Consider the following 20001-nt stretch of genomic DNA (forward strand, 5'->3'; position numbering starts at 1 on the left):
TAACAAAAAGAAAATCCAGAAAAACGCATGTCAAAAATTGATTTGCATTTTAATGAGGGAAATAAGTATTTGACCCCCTCTCAATCAGAAAGATTTCTGGCTCCCAGGTGTCTTTTATACAGGTAACGAGCTGAGATTAGGAGCACACTCTTAAAGGGAGGGCTCCTAATCTCAGCTTGTTACCTGTATAAAATGACACATGTCCACAGAAGCAATCAATCAATCAGATTCCAAACTCTCCACCATGGCCAAGACCAAAGAGCTCTCCAAGGATGTCAGGGACAAGATTGTAGACCTACACAAAGCTGGAATGGACTACAAGACCATCGCCAAGCAGCTTGGTGAGAAGGTGACAACAGTTGGCGCGATTATTCGCAAATGGAAGAAACACAAAATAACTGTCAATCTCCCTCGGCCTGGGGCTCCATGCAAGATCTCACCTCGTGGAGTTGCAATGATCATGAGAACGGTGAGGAATCAGCCCAGAACTACACGGGATGATCTTGTCAATGATCTCAAGGCAGCTGGGACCATAGTCACCAAGAAAATAATTGGTAACACACTACGCCGTGAAGGACTGAAATCCTGCAGCGCCCGCAAGGTCCCCCTGCTCAAGAAAGCACATATACAGGCCCATCTGAAGTTTGCCAATGAACATCTGAACGATTCAGAGGAGAACTGGGTGAAAGTGTTGTGGTCAGATGAGACCAAAATCGAGCTCTTTGGCATCATCTCAACTCGCCATGTTTGGAGGAGGAGGAATGCTGCCTATGACCCCAAGAACACCATCCCCACCGTCAAACATGAAGGTGGAAACATTATGCTTTGGGGGTGTTTTTCTGCTAAGGGGACAGGACAACTTCACCGCATCAAAGGGACGATGGACGGGGCCATGTACCATCAAATCTTGGGTGAGAACCTCCTTCCCTCATCCAGGGCATTGAAAATGAGTCGTGGATGGGTATTCCAGCATGACAATGACCCAAAACACACAGCCAAGGCAACAAAGGAGTGGCTCAAGAAGAAGCACATTAAGGTCCTGGAGTGGCCTAGCCAGTCTCCAGACCTTAATCCTATAGAAAATATGTGGAGGGAGCTGAAGGTTCGAGTTGCCAAACGTCAGGCTCGAAACCTTAATGACTTGGAGAAGATCTGCAAAGAGGAGTGGGACAAAATCCCTCCTGAGATGTGTGCGAACCTGGTGGCCAACTACAAGAAACGTCTGACCTCTGTGATTGCCAACAAGGGTTTTGCCACCAAGTACTAAGTCATGTTTTGCAGAGGGGTCAAATACTTATTTCCCTCATTAAAATGCAAATCAATTCATAACATTTTTGACATGCATTTTTCTGGATTTATTTGTTGTTATTCTGTCTCTCACTGTTCAAATAAACCTACCATTAAAAGTATAGACTGATCATGTCTTTGTCAGTGGGCAAACGTACAAAATCAGCAGGGGATACTTTTTTCCCTCACTGTACATAGTTTTATTGTTTAATTTCTTGATTTACGTGGGTTCCATATTACGTTTTTCGGTATGTTATATCAAGCTTGATCATTTTCATGTTTGTATCTACTGTACATACAGTGCGATGCAAAAAATAACTGTTTCCCAGAGATGCAGCACCGAGATTATACTCTGGGGTCATGGCACATTGAGGGTCATTGGTAAATTTATCAGGAACTATAACAAAGTGCAATGACAGTAACCAACTGCATTAATTAGCTACATTACCTTAGCAGTGCTACATTATTTGCATTTACTTCCGGGTCCTTATGATCCCTGGTTTCCACTTGCACAGGGGTTCCTGAAGAGCGAGCGGGTGTCCAGGATGGTGCAGAGTGGCGGCTGCTCGGCCTTCGACTTCCGTGACGTCTTCAAAAAGGACATTGAGCGGCGGGTGCGCAGCTTGCCCAAAATCGATGGCCTGAGCAAAGAGACAGTGCTGAGCTCTTGGATCGCCAAGTATGACACCATCTACAGGGGGGATGAGGACCTGCGGCGCCAGCCCCAGAGGATGCCCCTCAGTGCCGTGTCCGAGATAATCCTAAGCAAGGAGCAACTGTACGAGATGTTCCAGCAGATTCTGGGCATCAAGAAGTTTGAGCACCAGCTGCTGTACAACGCCTGTCAGGTGAGCGATGGACCATATGCACAAACACACACTTTTTTGCCCTCTATGTTTTTATTGTTATCTATTTCTTGATTGTTTGTGGTGTTGCCTAGGTAACCACACAATTATTCATGCAAGGATACATTGTATAATCACAATGCAATGCGCCCAATGGCCAAGTAGTATACTAGTGGGGATATTGGAATCAATTGTCCTTTAATCACCAGCTAATCACAGGTCTCTTTTGAAGACATCTCTTTATGGTCAGGGGCTGATGAGACTTTTTAATCAGAGTGCTCTCCCTCACCATGGCCCTGTCAACTAAGGCAGGGGTGTCTTCCCTCCCCCTTTACCTTTTACCAGGGGGTCTTCCATTGCCCCCAATTAGTAGTAAGAGATGGCTGTAACTAGTTGGCGTATGTTGGTGTGATCAGTGGTTACAGTCATTTGTAAACTGTAAACGATTTGGGCTTATTCATCTGAAGGGTATTTTGAAATGCATGCCATTGTTACAAGTACTGGGAGAAGTAAAGGCTCTTTTGACCAATAAATGGGCTCTAAGCAGAGGAATCATTAAATGACTTCAATCCCAACTTCCTAGCTAATTAATGAATAGTAAGTTTGTTCTCAAGATTATTGCAAAGAAGGCTGTGCTAATGCTTTGTTTATTTTTAGGTTTACATTTCAGGCTTACATTTATATTATTGAGCAATTCCAATATGTATATATTATTATTTGTATTATTGTTTAATACATTTCTCCTTTTTACCTGTACTGTTAGAGCTTAAGATTTGCACTGTACCCTGCAATTACATCTGCGACCCTGTGCTAATAAACTCTTCTAAAAAACATCAACAACAGAGTGACACTGAGATTCAGATTGTTCACGTTAAAATGTATGTCTTCAAAAATCAATGATTGCAAAGTTAAACAAACCATACAACTCTATGCACAAGCACTACTTTTAACAATTTCCACTGCAAATGTTACAAAAACACATTTACTTGAAAAACAGTGCCGATGCAAAGTTTGGTAACATAATGATGGCACAAACAGCACAAACTGTCATTCTGTGAGTGAAATACAATACATTTTAAAGTGAAAAATCTCAGTGTCACTTGTTACCGTGGAATTGCCTATTACATTATCACCCATACATAATGTGCTGTGAAGAACTTTATTAGACCTGATAAAGGATATATGTCACTATCAGTGTCGATCTGCAGTGAAATGTGAATTGAAATGTTGTTTTACAGTTCCTCCCGTAAATTAGATGTAGTCCTTTTCTTGTCAGTTCTAATGGCTTTAAAGGCTGATAGTGTTCCCACTTGTAATACTTTGAATGATTTCAAATAATGAGACCTGCAGACACTAGACCTTGGGTGATGACAATCAGCTAATCTCCATAGCCCCCTTCTTTCTTTTGGCTATTCACCTATTTTATTTTTGCTGGACAGTCAGCACATACAAGTGCTTGTGAGAGCAGGTCTTGGATCAGTTTTGTGTATTCCACTAATGGTTAGCAGATAGAGACTCTTGAAGGATGAATTGGGGTATACTTCTCCAAAACACAATCTCATGGCTGAGGGACTTATGGCTTGAAATTGGCTGAGGGACTTAGAGAATGTGAAATGAGAGAGAGAGAGAAAGAGAGAGAGAATGATTTATCAAGTCACGTTTCGAGGGAGATGCAACTGTGTGTGTGTGTATCTAAGGAGGGGAATGCTGATGCGCTCAATCCCTGGCAGGGAGGGTTTGAGAGGTGTGGGGGCATATTAAATCCAATCTAATTTGAATTGTCACATGCTTCGTAAACAATCATCACCAATGGATAGGCTAAAATCATCACTGAACGGCAAACAAACGGCATCACTATAGTCTCTAGGCCATACCGAGTTCAACGAGGTGCCCCACTTGGCCGTAGCTCTCTCGGTCTGACCGCAGCGACTGTGCAAGAAGGCCCAAAATGAAGCCTGACCTACATTTTAGGTGTCTTCGGGTGACAGCGGCAGAACCGTTGAGTCTAGAAACACAATTCAACCACAGGACAGTTCCCAAGGTCCTCCCGATCTGCACAAGCCTACCCTTGACCATGTGGAATTAACCCTTAACAGTGAAAACAGGGTGTATTTCATCTTAGAGTTGACCTTGACTTCTATTCCCATAGGAATACATTGCCTGCTGCCCTAAATTCAACCTGATGCCTATGTGGGTTATGATTGCCATATCAAACTGTCTTCAACGACAACCCATCAGGCCACTATAAGGATACCTGTGTTGATTTTAAGCTTCCTGGAGCAACCGGAAGTGGTTAAATTGACCCTAAACAACAATGCATTCAACCCTCTGTAAATCAGTCAGACTTGAAACTCAGGATTCTGTAAATGTGTGTCCCAAGGAGGATATATATGTTTACTTTCAGCTTCCTGTGACATCCGGAAGTGCCTTAAATTGGGGTCATAGTGGGTGTTTCGAGGGGGTGAAAAAGGTCACATCTTTCCAAAATGTCATATGTGTGATTAGGCAACCATCATGAACTGTAAATCAGTCAGTTCTCCAATCAGACCTCCAAGAAAAAACTCACACAGCTAAGATGGAGTGACACAGTGTGTCTCCCTTAGGATAACATTGGTTTACAGGGTATGCTCTAACTCTGCTTCCGTGCATGCAATTTGCAAAGTTCCTTTTGCCACGTGTTCAGGGTCACCGGTAGCTCTACAGATATCAATATAAATAGAGTACATGGTCCCCTTCATATCCTAAACTGGAAGTATGAACTTGCAATATATCTTATGGCAAATGCCATTGTAACATTTTGCAATTGGACAGCAATCAAGTCAGCCATCTCATTGCTTAAAATCATCATAAACAGTCAAAGGACAGCACATTTGAATTGTATTTGTAAAGTAGAGTGTCCCAGTAGTGTACTTTATTAGTTTAAACCCTTTAACTGCATGTCCAATTTGTGATGGTAAATGCCCATTGTAATATATTGCTAATGGACAGTGTCCATTTCCAATATGTTTAAACAGGGATTTACCATCACCAAATAGACAGGCTGAAATCAACACCAACGAGCAAGGGAGAGGAACCACTATCACTGCTAGGCCGTTCCGAGTTTGACAAGGTGCGCCACTTGACCGTAGCTCGCTCGGTCTGACCGCAGATGTTAAATGCCCATTGTAATATATTGCTAATGGACAGTGGAGGAGGAAAAATGCTGCCTATGACCCCAAGAACACCATCCCCACAGTCAAACATGGAGGTGGAAACATTATGCTTTGGGGGTGTTTTTCTGCTAAGGGGACAGGACAACTTCACCGCATCAAAGGGACGATGGACGGGGCCATGTACCATCAAATCTTGGGTGAGAACCTCCTTCCCTCAGCCAGGGCATTGAAAATGGGTCGTGGATGGGTATTCCAGCATGACAATGACCCAAAACACATGGCCAAGGCAACAAAGGAGTGGCTCAAGAAGAAGCACATGAAGGTCCTGGAGTGGCCTAGCCAGTCTCCAGACCTTAATCCCATAGAAAATCTGTGGAGGGAGCTGAAGGTTCGAGTTGCCAAACGTCAGCCTCGAAACCTTAATGACTTGGAGAAGATCTGCAAAGAGGAGTGGGACAAAATCCCTCCTGAGATGTGTGCCAACCTGGTGGCCAACTACAAGAAGCGTCTGACCTCTGTGATTGTCAACAAGGGTTTTGCCACCAAGTACTAAGTCATGTTTTGGCCTGCTGGCCTGCTGGCCCCCCTACCTCTGCGGAAGCACAGTTCCCGCTCAGCCCAGTCAAAACTGTTCGCTGCTCTGGCAACCCAATGGTGGAACAAGCTCCCTCACGATGCCAGGACAGCGGAGTCACTCACCACCTTCCAGAGACACTTGAAACCACACCTCTTTAAGGAATACCTGGGATAGGATGAAGTTATCCTTCTACCCCCCCCTTACCCCCAAACAAAAAAAAAAAAAAAAACATATTGTAAAGTGGTTATCCCACTGGCTATAAGGTGAATGCACCAATTTGTAAGTCGCTCTGGATAAGAGCGTCTGCTAAATGACGTAAATGTAAATGTAATGTTTTGCAGAGGGGTCAAATACTTATTTCCCTCATTAAAATGCAAATCAATTAATAACATTTTTGACATGCGTTTTTCTGGATTTTTTTGTTGTTATTCTGTCTCTCACTGTTCAAATAAACCTACCATTAAAATGATAGACTGATCATGTCTTTGTCAGTGGGCAAACGTACAAAATCAGCAGGGGATCAAATACTTTTTTCCCTCACTGTATGTCTGTTTTACTCTGCTAATTGGACAGTCCATTACACATAATACATGCTAGTCTTAACATGTTATATTGCAATTGGACAGTGTCCATTGCCAATGTATATAAATAAGGACTTCCCATTACGAAATGGACATGCTGAAATGAACACCAACAAGAAATTCTGATTTCCTATGACTTCCTATGATCAAACATGACAAATAGACCTTCTCGGTTGATTCAGGACTTAACATACTGATATATACCATTTGGTCATTATATAGGCCATTTGGACATGGTTCACTGACTTTTGGATTCGGAACCCAACTTCCTATGATCATATAAGGCAAATGGACTTAACATCCTGATTTAGTACTTTCAATACTTATATATGTCATTTGGACATTATATATGCCATTTGGACATGGTTCACTGACTTTTGGATTCGGAACCCGACTTCCTGTGATCATATATGGCAAATGGACATAACATCCTGCTTTAGTACTTTCAATACTTACATATGCCATTTTGACATTTCATATGCCATTTGGACATTATATATGCCATTTGGACATGGTTCTGTGACTTTCGGGTTCGGAACCCGACTTCCTATGATCATATGTGAGAAGTGGACACTTTGCCCATTTGGAGTATAATATGTGACAAGTTGACATTTTGACTACTTGCAGTATAATATGCCTGATATGGATATAACATAGATCTGATGGACAAACCCGTATAGAATAAGACAAATCTATATCCATACGGTTCTTTAATAATGTATAATTGAAACAAAATCGGAGCTTTACACACTCTTGACATTCTCTCAACCAGCTTCATGAGGAATGCTTTTCCAACAGTCTTGAAGGAGTTCCCCCATATGCTGTTGGCTGCTTTTCCTTCACTCTGCGGTCCAACTCATCCCAAACCATCTCAATTGGGTTGAGGTCGGGTGATTGTGGAGGCCAGATCATCTGATGCAGCACTCCATCACTCTCCTTCTTGGTCAAATAGCCCTAACACAGCCTGGAGGTGTGTTGTGTCATTGTCCTGTTGAAAAACAAATGATAGTCCCACTGTGCAAACCAGATAGGATGGCGTATCGCTGCAGAATGCTGTGGTAGCCATGCTGGTTAAGTGTGCCTTGAATTCTAAATAAATCACACATTGTCACCAGCAAAACACCCCCACACCATCACACCTCCTCCTCCATGCTTCACGGTGGGAACCAAACATGCTGAGATCATCCGTTAACCAACTCTGCGTCTCACAAAGACACGGCGGCTGGAACCAAAAATCTCAAATTTGGACTCATCAGACCAAAGGACAGATTTACACCGGTCTAATGTCCATTGCTCGTGTTTCTTGGCCCAAGCAAGTCTCTTTTTCTTATTGGTGTTAGTAGTGGTTTCTTTTTAGCAATTAGACCATGAAGGCCTGATTCACGCAGTCTCCTCTGAACAGTTGATGGTGAGATTTGTCTGTTACTTGAACTCTGTGAAGCATTTATTTGGGCTGCAATTTCTGAGGCTGGTATCTCTAATGAACGTATCCTCTGCAGCAGAGGTAACTCTGGGTCATCCTTTCCTGTGGCGGTCCTCATGAGAGCCAGTTTCATCATAGTGCTTGATGGTTTTTGCGACTGCTCTTGAAGAAACTTCTTGAAATGTTCCATATTGTCTGACCTTTATGTCTTAAAGTAATGATGGACTGTAATTTCTCTTTGCTTATTTGAGCTGTTCTTGCCATAATATGGACTTGGTCTTTTACCAAATAGGGCTATCTCCCCCCCCCCCCCCCACACACCTTGTCACAACACAACTGATTGGCTCAAACACATTAAGAAGGAAATAAATTCCACAAATTAACTTTTAACAAGGCACACCTGTTAACTGAAATGCATTCCAGATGACTACCTCATGAAGGTGGTTGAGAGAATGCCAAAAGTGTGCAAAGCTGTCATCAGCTTTTTTGGTTACTACATGATTCCATATGTTTTATTTCATAGTTTTGCTGTCTTCACTATTGTTCTACAATGTAAAAGATAGTAAAAAATAAATACAAATCCTGGAATGAGTAGGTGTGTCCAAACTTTTGACTGGTACTGTACATGGGGTACCAGTACCTCGTTGATGTGCAGGGGTACGAGGAAATTGAGGTAGATATAGTTAGGGGTAAAGTGACTAGGCAAAATGATAGATAATAGACAGTAGCAGCAGCGTATGTGATGACTGTGTAAGTGTGTGTGTGGCGAATGTGTGCTGGTGTGTACGTGTTATGTGTGAGTGTGTGTATGTGTTGGAGTGTCAGTGTCAGTGTGAGTGTGTGGGTAGAGTCCAGTGTGTGTCATAGAGTCAAAAATAGTTAGTGCAAAAAGGGTCAATGCAGATAGCCGAATAGCTATTTATTTAACTATACTGAACAAAAATATAAACGCAACATGCAACAATTTCAAATTTACTGAGTTACAGTTCATATAAGGAAATCAGTCAATTGAAATAAATTCATTAGGTCCTAATCTACGGATTTCACATGACTGGGAATACAGATATGAATCCGTTGGTCACAGATACCTTAAAAGAAATCTATCAGAAAACCAGTCAGTATCTGGTGTGACCACCATTTGCCTCATGCAGCGCGACAAATCTCCTTCGCATAGATCCTGAAACATGAAACATGAGGTGATGGTGGCGGAAGAATGGCACGACAATGGGCCTCAGGATCTCGTCACGGTATCTCAGTGCATTCAAATTGTCATCGATAAAATGCAATTGTGTTCGTTGTCCGTAGCTTATGCCTGCCCATACCATAACCCCACCACCACCATGGGGCACTGTGTTCACAATGTTGACATCAGCAAACCGCTCGCCCACACAACGCTATACACGTGGTCTGCGGATGTGAGGCCGGTTGGACGTACTGCCAAAGGCAGTTTATGGTAGAGAAATGAACATTCAATTCTCTGGCAACAACTCTGGTGGACATTCCTGCAGTCAGCATGCCAATTGTACGCTCCCTCAAAACTTGAGACATCTGTGGGATTGTGTTGTGTGACAAAACTGCACATTTTAGAGTGGCCTTTTATTGTCCCCAGCACAAGGTGCACCTGTTTAATGATCATGCTGTTTAATCAGCTTCTTGATATGCCACACCTGTCAGGTGGATGGATTATCTCTTGGTAAAGGAGAAATGCTCACTAACAGGGATGTAAACAAGTGTGTGCACAACATTTGAGAGAAATAAGCTTTTTGTGCTCATGGAAAATGTCTGGGATCTTTTATTTCAGCTCATGAAGCATGGGACCAACACATTGCGTTTATGTTTTTGTTCAGTGTATTTAGCAATCTTATTGCTTAGGGGTAGACGTTGTTCAGGAGCCTTTTGGTCCCAGATTTAGCGCTCCGGTACCGTTTGCCGTGCGGTAGCAGAGAGAACAGTCTATGACTTGGGTGGCTGGAGTATTTGACAAAATGTCCCGTTGATAGGATAGTCTCGAACGAAGCTTGTCAAGTTTGTTCTCCAGCGATTGCAAATTTAACAATAGAACAGAGGGTAGAGGTGGTTTATTTACTCGTCACCACAGTCTTCGTCCAGATCGAGGTGAGTGGTTGCTGTTCTGATGTCCAGAAGCTTTTTATGATCAGCACAAACAAAAACAAACAAAAATAGCAGATTTGGTTATGAGCCTGTAAAACGCTGGCTATGCATCCTAGCGTCATCTTAGACTCATCACAGCTATTTCTGGATGCCTCTCTCTGGAACAATGCTCTGTATAGAGACCCATTGATTAGGCTCTCCCAGCTATTGATCTGGCAACCCTGCATTAATAGGCCCCGTGTAGCTCAGTTGGTAGAGCATGGCGCTTGCAACGGCAGCATTGTGGGTTCGATTCCCACGGGGGGCCAGTATGAAAATGTATGCACTCACTAACTGTAAGTCGCTCTGGATAAGAGTGTCTGCTAAATGACTAAAATGTAAAATGAAATGGCGCAAGAGAGGCGAGAGCTCTAATGTGTTTGGAATGGGCATTTGATAAGGGTGTGAGGGATTGTTTGTACATTCTATCATACGATCGATTTGTTTGACTGCCTTTGATTGATCCTCTTTCTCTCGCATGCTCTTTCTCTCACTCTCTCTCATAGGCTTTCCTTCCCTCCATATTCACACATTCATTCATGAGTCATTCCGTTTATACGCAAGTCTATTTTTTGAGTGTTTTGCGCAAGCTGTATGAAGACTGAAGTGCCAATAGTATCCCTGAGATACTGAACCTCTGGTGTGTCTCAGTAATAATCTAAAGCCAGAGAGGGACCTCAATAAAGAAAATGACGTAAACCATAAGACTTCAGCCAAATATGTATTGAGGGACAGTGAAAAAGACAGTGGAGTGAAAGAAAGAAATGGAGGGAGAGAGAGGGGGAGAAACAAAGGGATGAGATTGCTCAGGTGTGCAGGTGGAGGACTGCAGCTGCTCTGAGTGGGTGGCATCCCTTGGTGAAGTGACAGACAGCAGGCAGACGTGTGTGTGTGTGTGAGAGGGAGGGAGGGAGGAACTGTGTGAGAGGGGGGGTATGTGAGAGAGTGTGTGTGAGCAGATAGCTTGACATTTTTCCCCTCAATCTCTAATAATCACATCCTGGTGTTCGGCCGTGTTCACCACTGTCGTCTCTCGTTAGTGGTCGGAGGCAGAGGTGAGGGGAGGCGGGCGAGTAGGTGAGCTGGCAGGAAAGACTAATAAATTATCACACGGCGCAAAGCGCTGGCTCGCCTAGACAGCCGCCGCTAGTCAGCTCTCATATTGAGCTCTCTCTCTTTCTCACTCCTTTCTGTTATCTTCATCCCTCCTTCTACCCTCATTCTCTCTTGGTTTCTCTCTCTGCATCTTTCTCTGTTTTTAGATACCCTTTTTCTTCTTCACCCTCTTATTCTCTCACTATTTTTCCATATTTCATTCTGCTTATAATCTCCTCTCTCTCTCTCTCTCTCTCTCTCTCTCTCTCTCTCTCTCTCTCTCTCTCTCTCTCTCTCTCTCTCTCTCTCTCTCTCTCTCTCTCTCTCTCTCTCTCTCTCTCTCTCTCTCTCTCTCTCTCTGTCTGTGTGTGTGTGTGCCTCTCAGGCACCAGGAAGCTGCCCAGACATACAGCCAGCCAACGTAATCAAACCCAGAGTAATCTCCAAAGCCTTCCTCCATCAAAGCCCTTGGCTTAACTCCCTTTTCCTCCAGTCCGCTTTTTGAGTTCAGGGTTCAGAATGTACCTTCAGAGACAGGATTGGTATCCCCGGCCGAATATGATTTAAAGACGGGACCTCAGGACCGTTCCCAGGATTGTTAATTTCCGTGGAGTATCTGCAGAGTCCTTGACAGAAGGGATCAAAAGTTTAGATGTGTCGACGTCAAACCTGTTTGATGGCTTTGATTAATAGCTTCATATGCCTTGTTGTCATATAAATGATGCAAATTAGAAATGCTGTGTAACAGGAGAAAAGTAATGGGAGCAATTCAACAAGAATAAATAAAGCTGAAGTGTGTGTACAGATGTAGGATCTTAATTTGATCACTTTTTTGCTGAGAATTTTCCTGCACCATAGGAATGCAGATGAGCTTCATGATTTACATAGATTCACGGAAAATCTGCACTAAGACAAGGTTATATTAACAGTATTGCACTTTTTTCATATAGGCTATTTTGGCCAGTTAATAGCCTAACCACAGATCAAGCAACATTATGGATTAAACGTTCAAATCCTGCTGCTGCAGGATTATTTTGCTGCGAGAATACTGGTCAAATTAAGATCTAACATCTGTATTATAAATGTTTTATTTAACTTTGATTTATTCAGGGGAACCCATTGAGACCAGGGTCTCATTTACAATAATGCCCTGAGGACGACAATACAACACAATAATCAATACAAATAAAATAAACTACAAATTACAGAATCAACAGAGTATTGGTCTTCACAAAGTTTGCTGCTTCAGTGTTATGAGATATTTTTGTCAGATGTTACTATGGTATACTGAAGTATAATTACAACCATTCCATAAGTGTAAAAGGCTTTTTATTGACAATTACATTAAGTTTATGCAAAGAGTCAATATTTGCAGTGTTGACCCTTCTTTTTCAAGACCTCTGCAATCCGCCCTGGCATGCTGTCAATTAACTTCTGGGCCACATCCTGACTGATGGCAGCCCATTCTTGCATAATCAATGCTTGGAGTTTGTCAGAATTTGTGGGTTTTTGTTTGTCCACCCGCCTCTTGAGGATCAACCACAAGTTCTCAATGGGATTAAGGTCTGGGGAGTTTCCTGGCCATGGACCCAGAATTTCTATGTTTTGTTCCCTGAGCCACTTAGTTATCACTTTTGCCTTATGGCAAGGTGCTCCATCATGCTGGAAAAGGCATTGGTCGTCACCAACCTGTTCTTGGATGGTTGGGAGAAGTTGCTCTCAGAGGATGTGTTGGTACCATTCTTTATTCATGGCTGTGTTCTTAGGCAAAAATGTGAGTGAGCCCACTCCCTTGGCTGAGAAGCAACCCCACACATGAATGGTCTCAGGATGCTTTACTGTTGGCATGACACAGGACTGATGGTAGCGCTCACCTTGTCTTCTCCGGACAAGGTGTTTTCCGGATGCCCCAAACAATCAGAAAGGGGATTCATCAGAGAAAATGACTTTACCCCAGTCCTCAGCAGTCCAATCCCTGTACCTTTTGCAGAATATCAGTCTGTCCTTGATGTTTTTCCTGGAGAGAAGTGGCTTCTTTGCTACCTCCAGGCCATCCTCCAAAAGTCTTCGCCTCACTGTGCGTGCAGATGCACTCACACCTGCCTGCTGCCATTCCTGAGCAAGCTCTGCACTGGTGGTGCCCAGATCCCGCAGCTGAATCAACTTTAGGAGACGGTCCTGGCTCTTGCTGGACTTTCTTGGGCACCCTGACGCCTTCTTCACAACAATTGAACCTCTCTCCTTGAAGTTCTTGATGATCCGAAAAATTGTTGATTTAGGTGCAATCTTACTAGCAGCAATATCCTTGCCTGTGAAGCCCTTTTTGTGCAAAGCAATGATGACGGCACGTGTTTCCTTGCAGGTAACCATGGTTAACAGAGGAAGAACAATGATGTCAAGCACCACCCTCCTTTTAAAGCTTCCAGTCTGTTATTCTAACTCAATCAGCATGACAGAGTGATCTCCAGCCTTGTCCTCGTCAACACTCTCACCTGTGTTAACAAGAGAATCACTGACATGATGGCAGCTGGTCCTTTTGTGGCAGGGCTGAAATGCAGTGGAAATGTTTTGGGGGGATTAAGTTCATTTTCATGGCAAAGAGGGACTTTGCAATTGATTGCAATTCATCTGATCACTCTTCATGACATTCTGGAGTATATGCAAATTGCCATCATCAAAACTGAGGCAGCAGACTTTGTGAAAATTAGTATTTGTGTCATTCTCAAAACTTTTGACCACGTCTGTACAGCTTCAAACACCACAAATACAATTATTTACATTCAATCCAAAGAGTTGCAATTCTCATGAAATTAATTAAACATTAAAATCCTAGACTGCCCTAGAGGCACCAGAGTCTAGATGTACAGTTTTGTAGGCTATTCCAAAAATGTGGGGCACTAAATGTGAAGGCGGATTTAACTAGATCAGTACGTACTAGTGGAACCTCGAGAGTTAACCATCCCTGTTAACGGGTTTGGTGTCTCATATTTTCTTTATTTTAACAGTGAAGTTAGGTAGGTCAGAAGCTTGTATAGTAGAGCTTTGTAAACAAAAAGGGAGTAATGAAGTGATCTACGGGACTTTAATTAGGACCAGCCAACCTTTTAATACAGGATGGATTGATGTGTATTAAACTGTGATAAAGCGAAGGGCGCTATGGTAGACGGCATCCAAAGGTTGCTGCATTCCGTGTCACCATAGTCAAGAACTGGCAGGAAAGTTGACTGTACAATCTGCATCCTGCTGTTTAGGGAGAGGCATTATCTATTTCTATAAAATGAGCCTACTTTGAATCTTAGCTTCTTAACTAGCTAATCCATATGTTTTTTAAACGTCAAACTATTGTCAATCCAAAAGCCCAGATATTTATGTGTGTGAACCTGCTCGATGAAAGAACCATCCAATGCATACATGTGTAAGCCTTCTGAAATATTCATAAGAGAATTAGAAAACAGCATACATTTAGTTTTTCCAGCATTAAGTACAAATGTTCAATCAACAAGGACTTTCTGCAAGGCAACAAAATCAGATTGCCGCTCCAATAAAGCCTGATCAGCCTTAGAGGCAATAGCGTACACAACAGTGTCAGCTGCATACAGATGAATTTCACAGGTTTTTGCAGATAGACCAATATTATTTATATAAATAGTAAAGAGGACAAGTCCCAAAATCGACCCATGCGGGACACCTTTAGTAATATTGAGGGAACTTGACTTGACACCGTCAGAAAGCGCACATTGTGCCCAGTCTGACAAATAGTTCCCAAACCACTTGCAAGATGCCTAGTCGAGGCCCATTTCAGACAACCTTTGAATGAGTAGAGGATGGTCGACAGTATCAAAGGCCTTGGATAGCTCTATAAACATGGCAGCACAATGATTCCTATGATCTAAGCAATTTAATATATAATTTAAGACAAGCTGCTGAAACTGTGCTATGTCCAGGTCTAAAACCAGACTGGTACACATTAAGAATATAATTTGAAGTTAAAAAAGTTATTAGCTGAGAGTTTGCCAGTGATTCTAATATTTTTGCAAGGCAAGAAATTGGGCAGTAGTTATCTAGGTCAGAAGGATCTCAACCTTTTTAAAGGGGGAGGACATGCGCCGCCTTCAAGATCTTAAGGATTGCACCGGAAGCAATTGTTAAATACAAAATGTGGGTCAAAGTTTCAGTAGAAAGGGATCAAGCGCATGAACTCCTGTGGATTAAGTACCTTTTAAATGCCTTTTTTTGCAAGGCACTTAATACATAATTGACATAAAATAGTAAAATTAAAAATGTAAAAGTGAATGCCTGGAACTGCATTATTCTCTGCTATCTGTTTATAGGTGAATAAAGGACTCCCTCTAGTGGAACTTGAGGTATTTTCAGAAACCATTCTTTTAAATAGATGGCCAGCTGAGGCAAAATGTGACTCGTTTCAGGAAACTAGGCATATGTCACACGTCACTACTTCACAGGAGAGGCATTTAAACGTAAACAACAAACTTAAATAACAAACTTGTATGCCATCTGTAAATACAAATACATTTTTTACATTACGAGCCTAGTTCGTTGTCTGGGGTTGATTACGGTCATCTATTGTATTTCATGAACCTGTTTACATGTCTAGACAATAGTGACCCATCCACTTAGCTAGATGTGGCTGGGGGGTGGTTATAGCTTTTCTTTCACATGACCCATCAATTTAGACAAGTGTGTCCGAGTAAGAATCATCTAATAATTATATAAAATATTTATCTGGACACTTTCTATTTTTGATATTGCTACTATGCAAATATGCAAGTAACCATTTCACGGTACCATTTACAACTTCTGTATCCTGTGCATGTGACAAATAAACTTAGATTTTACTTGATATAGTGTGTGTTTACCAGAGACGGTAATGTGATGAACAACATGACCTGCACCAAAGTCAGAGGATTTAGGCCAAGGACTAGATAAAGTGTATTTTTGCTACTACTTTCACCACTTTTAGTCTTGAAATCTTTGGTTGTTTACAACACTACCTTACTCACTCTGTTTAGCACATGGCCTCACATGTGAATCCTTAAAGAGATGGGTGGAGCTAAGGCTTAAGAGGGTGTGAACTATGCTGAATGGGTGTAGACAAAGAAGAGCTCTCCAGTAGGTGTACCAAAACATTCAAGGGCCAATTTCTCAAAAGTGGGGTTACAAGTTTATCAACTTTCAAAGCAGAATTACTTTCCCATTGTTCCTCAACTGCAGTGTATGATATACCATTTTCTAGCTCTGAGTCTCTACTTTTATCCAATGTAAAAAACAACATTTCAAATTTTGCTACAAAGGACCGAATCGAGCCAGTCGGTCACAAATGGTTATTAAAAGCACCACAAATGTCATTTTAGTCTGTTATGTGGCTGTCATAACCTGCTGGGGCAATGAGGGGGTGGAGTTTTTTTTCTCCAAAGATTTCAGCATTTTCCAGAATTTAGCTAGATTTCCACCACTTTCAGATACACAATTCAAGAAGTTTGTTGACTTTGCTTTTCTAACCAGAGTAAGACATCTATTTCTCAATTGTCTGGAGGACTGCCAGTCAGAGGTAGAATCAGTCAATCCAGCCTTAGCCCAAGCTAAGTTTCTTTCATGAAATTTTTCAGACAATTCATGCGTGAAACACGGGTTAGATCTGTCCTTTACCCTTACTCTCTTATATGGGACATGCTTATCTGCAACAGAGTTAAACAGAGAGGTAAAACATTTAAGGGCCTGATCCGAATCAGAGATAGAGGACACACCCTCCCAATCATACAACCCCAGGTCATACAGGAAATGTTGCTCATTGAAAGTTCTAACATTTCTGTTTGTAATAATGCATGGACACGATTTAGGTAGCTTAGTATCTCTAATGCAGGCAATGGGACAATGGTCACTGAGCTCATTAGCAAAGATTCCATTGGCTGTATACTTATGAGGTGTGTTTGTCAGAATTATAGACAAAATAGTAGATTTTTCAGGGTGCTTTAAGTTGTCGGGATGGTTTAGTTATCAGTTGAATAAAATGTAGCTCAGTACAAATATCTTATAGTCTATCTGATACTGGCATCAACCCATCCAGGTTAAGATCACCCAATAACAATAATTCAGATTTAGCATAGCTAGACAGCAAGTCAGACAATTTGCTAAGAGCAATTGGGAGGGCAGTGGGAGGGCGATAAACTCCCACTAACGTTAGTTGGGCATTATTACCAAAGCCCACATTTTAGAACAAGACATTCAAATTGCTTGGGGACAGAGGTGGCAATACTCAAAGCAACATTCAAGTTGTTCTTTATGAATACCCCCACCTCTGCCAGCTCTGTCAGATCTATAAACATTATATCCATTCAGTTTTAAACAAGTTTCAGTAAGTTTGAGAAGCCAGAATTACAATAAGATCCATTTTCAAAATCAAACTTCTGACATTTACATGAATTAGTCCAAGTACACAGCTGCGGGATTTCAGATCAGACAGAGTCTCTAACACAAACATTCTATGATCAGTAGGTAACCCTCTATATGAAATAGCCATGGGGTTGGCTTGAAATGGTATAGATACAAGATTGCTTAGAACTGTGACATTTGGTCTATGCCTCGTGGATTAATACAAGACTCAATGAGGGTTACCTGTTTAGGGCAAGGACTGATGTCGCGGGGAGAAGTGTTACCATGGTCCGAAGTCGCAGAAGTCCGGCAGTGATGCAGTCCGCTGTTGTTTGCTTAGAGTAGGGGTTTAAATGGATTTGGGATCATTGACGTTTACAAACAATCCCTAACCGAAAACATAAAATCACAGTGCAGTTATCACAAAACTACCACTAACAGGTCCTGATCATCATCATACAAATACCTAATGCAACAATGCTGTAAGTAGTGGGAAATATGCATATTTCAAATTATTTGCCATGGATATAAAGTTCTCCACATGTCATCGTCGTTAACAGTTGGAAAAACAGCAGAGAGTGAGACATGGAAGTGGCAGCAGTGGAGTCCTATATGGCAATACTTTGAGAAGCTAAATGAGAAGGTGATGAAATGCTAACTTTCCGAGGTGGAATTGAGCTACAGTGGCAGTACATGTGCAATGCTAAAAGCGAGGCACCGTGTGACCAAAACCGTTGCTGGCAGCAGTGCGATAACAGAGGGAGTGAGAATATCACAGTGCTGATGACAGACATGATTGCAGTTGATATGCACCCATTGTCAATGGTAGAGAATGTTGGCTTCAATACTATAATGGCTTATCTAGAACCAGACTACAAGATGTCATGTCCAAAAGCCGTGACGGCCCTGATGGAGAAATTGTACAATGATTGCTCTGCAAGTTGAAGCGTGAGCTCTCAAACACCATACGTGGCATTAACAACAGATTGTTGGACTTCTATGAACATTCTGCCATAAATCACTGCAACGAGCCATCACATTGATGAGAAGTGGGACATGAAGTCCCATGTATGACAACTGAGAACATGGAGGAGAAGCACAGTACAGAGAACCTAAAACAGCATTCATTTCATCATTGCTGAGTGGGTGGGGGACAGCAGTAAGGTGAGCGCTGTCTGGTAGGTAGCCAGGACTGCGGTAGATTGAACTGCATTGTCCCTTAGCGGTCATACGCAGGACCATATCTAACGTTTAAATACAAAAATGTAAAGAAAAATTGAATAGGTAGTTTAAGGCTGTCAATGAGGTTCTGTCAGATAGGAGTGCTGACGGAAACGCAAAAACAAAGAGAAAATTGGAACTCTCCAAGCTGAAAACACAATGAGGTGACGACAGTGAAGAGATAGGTAAGCCTCCAAATTTAACCTAGTTTTAAAATGGATACAACACCACTTAAGTCAGCCCTATGTGGATTTGTAAAGAAAGAGAGAAACAGTGGGAACGTGTTGGCACTACAACACCTGTAATTACATTACACCTGTGTTTTAGAGGAAGTGTGACCTCACACGGGACAAAATTGTAACATTGTTAAACCACAAGCTCCAACAAATTTGGTCAATGGAACCTGTTGTTTATTGACTTACTGGTCATGAACTCAGGAACCAGGTGTGAACGGAGCCTACAGCACTGCAGTGAAACTGGTTATTGTTGTACTACGGCTGTAATTCACTTTAAGTGATCTTTTCCGTAATTATTTCTTGCAACCCCAGGGGCCACAGTTACCATGATGGATTTAAACTGTGTGCCCCAATGCCTGCGTTATTTAGTCAACCGTTATTCACAGCCATCCCTACCCCTGTAGACCGAGGGTTTAGGCATGCAGCCGAAATGGAAATGACTGCTTTAAATCTTCCCTTTCTGACTGATGTTTCTTGTTTTGTTGGAATTGACCGATGCCAGCAGCAACATGTAGCAATATATGAATTGGAAGAGCAAGTTTTTCATGCTGAAGGTTATTGACAGACAGTGACCATATATCCTTCTCATTTGTATGCCTTCTTAATGGGTGGCTGTTGAAATTATAGGATATTTTGGCTGTTTTGTGTCAAGACTAGTACTTGTAAATTAATGTCATTATGTATGGCTGAGTTTTACATCTGAAGCTACTAATTAGAGAATTCCTTTCAGATGAATGGGCAAATTGCATTTCATTGGTTGCAAACAATACGATGTTTTCGTAATCAAGCCATGTTTATGCTGTGTCACTGCACATGACAAGTTATTGTGACGCTTACATTTCCTGTATGGAATGAAAATACACTGCCTTATTTACTAATTAGCCATAAGTTATCAATGAGAACTGTTGATTATCTGTTTTATTTGTCTAATTACATATCAGGCATGGATATAGATTATGTAATTATTACTAATACATTTTCAGCCAATGGCTAATACTAGCTAATATACTGTACTTGCTAATGAGTCCTCAGATTATGGTATG

The 20001-nt window shown here is 41.9% G+C and overlaps 1 protein-coding gene across 2 annotated transcripts in view; it reads left to right on the forward strand.

Annotated features, from left to right (window-relative positions):
• The window catches only part of LOC121532035 (calcium-dependent secretion activator 2), a 236643-nt gene that overhangs the window by 71599 nt on the left and 145043 nt on the right, over positions 1 to 20001 (forward strand). For both annotated transcript variants that reach the window (XM_041837679.2, XM_041837680.2), the window contains exon 3: positions 1803 to 2135. In XM_041837679.2, coding sequence (XP_041693613.2) covers positions 1803 to 2135 — 333 coding nt within the window. The remainder of the gene's footprint in view (positions 1 to 1802; positions 2136 to 20001) is intronic.

This window comes from Coregonus clupeaformis, unplaced genomic scaffold (genome assembly GCF_020615455.1).
Source record: "Coregonus clupeaformis isolate EN_2021a unplaced genomic scaffold, ASM2061545v1 scaf0073, whole genome shotgun sequence".
Taxonomy (NCBI): Eukaryota; Metazoa; Chordata; class Actinopteri; order Salmoniformes; family Salmonidae; genus Coregonus; species Coregonus clupeaformis.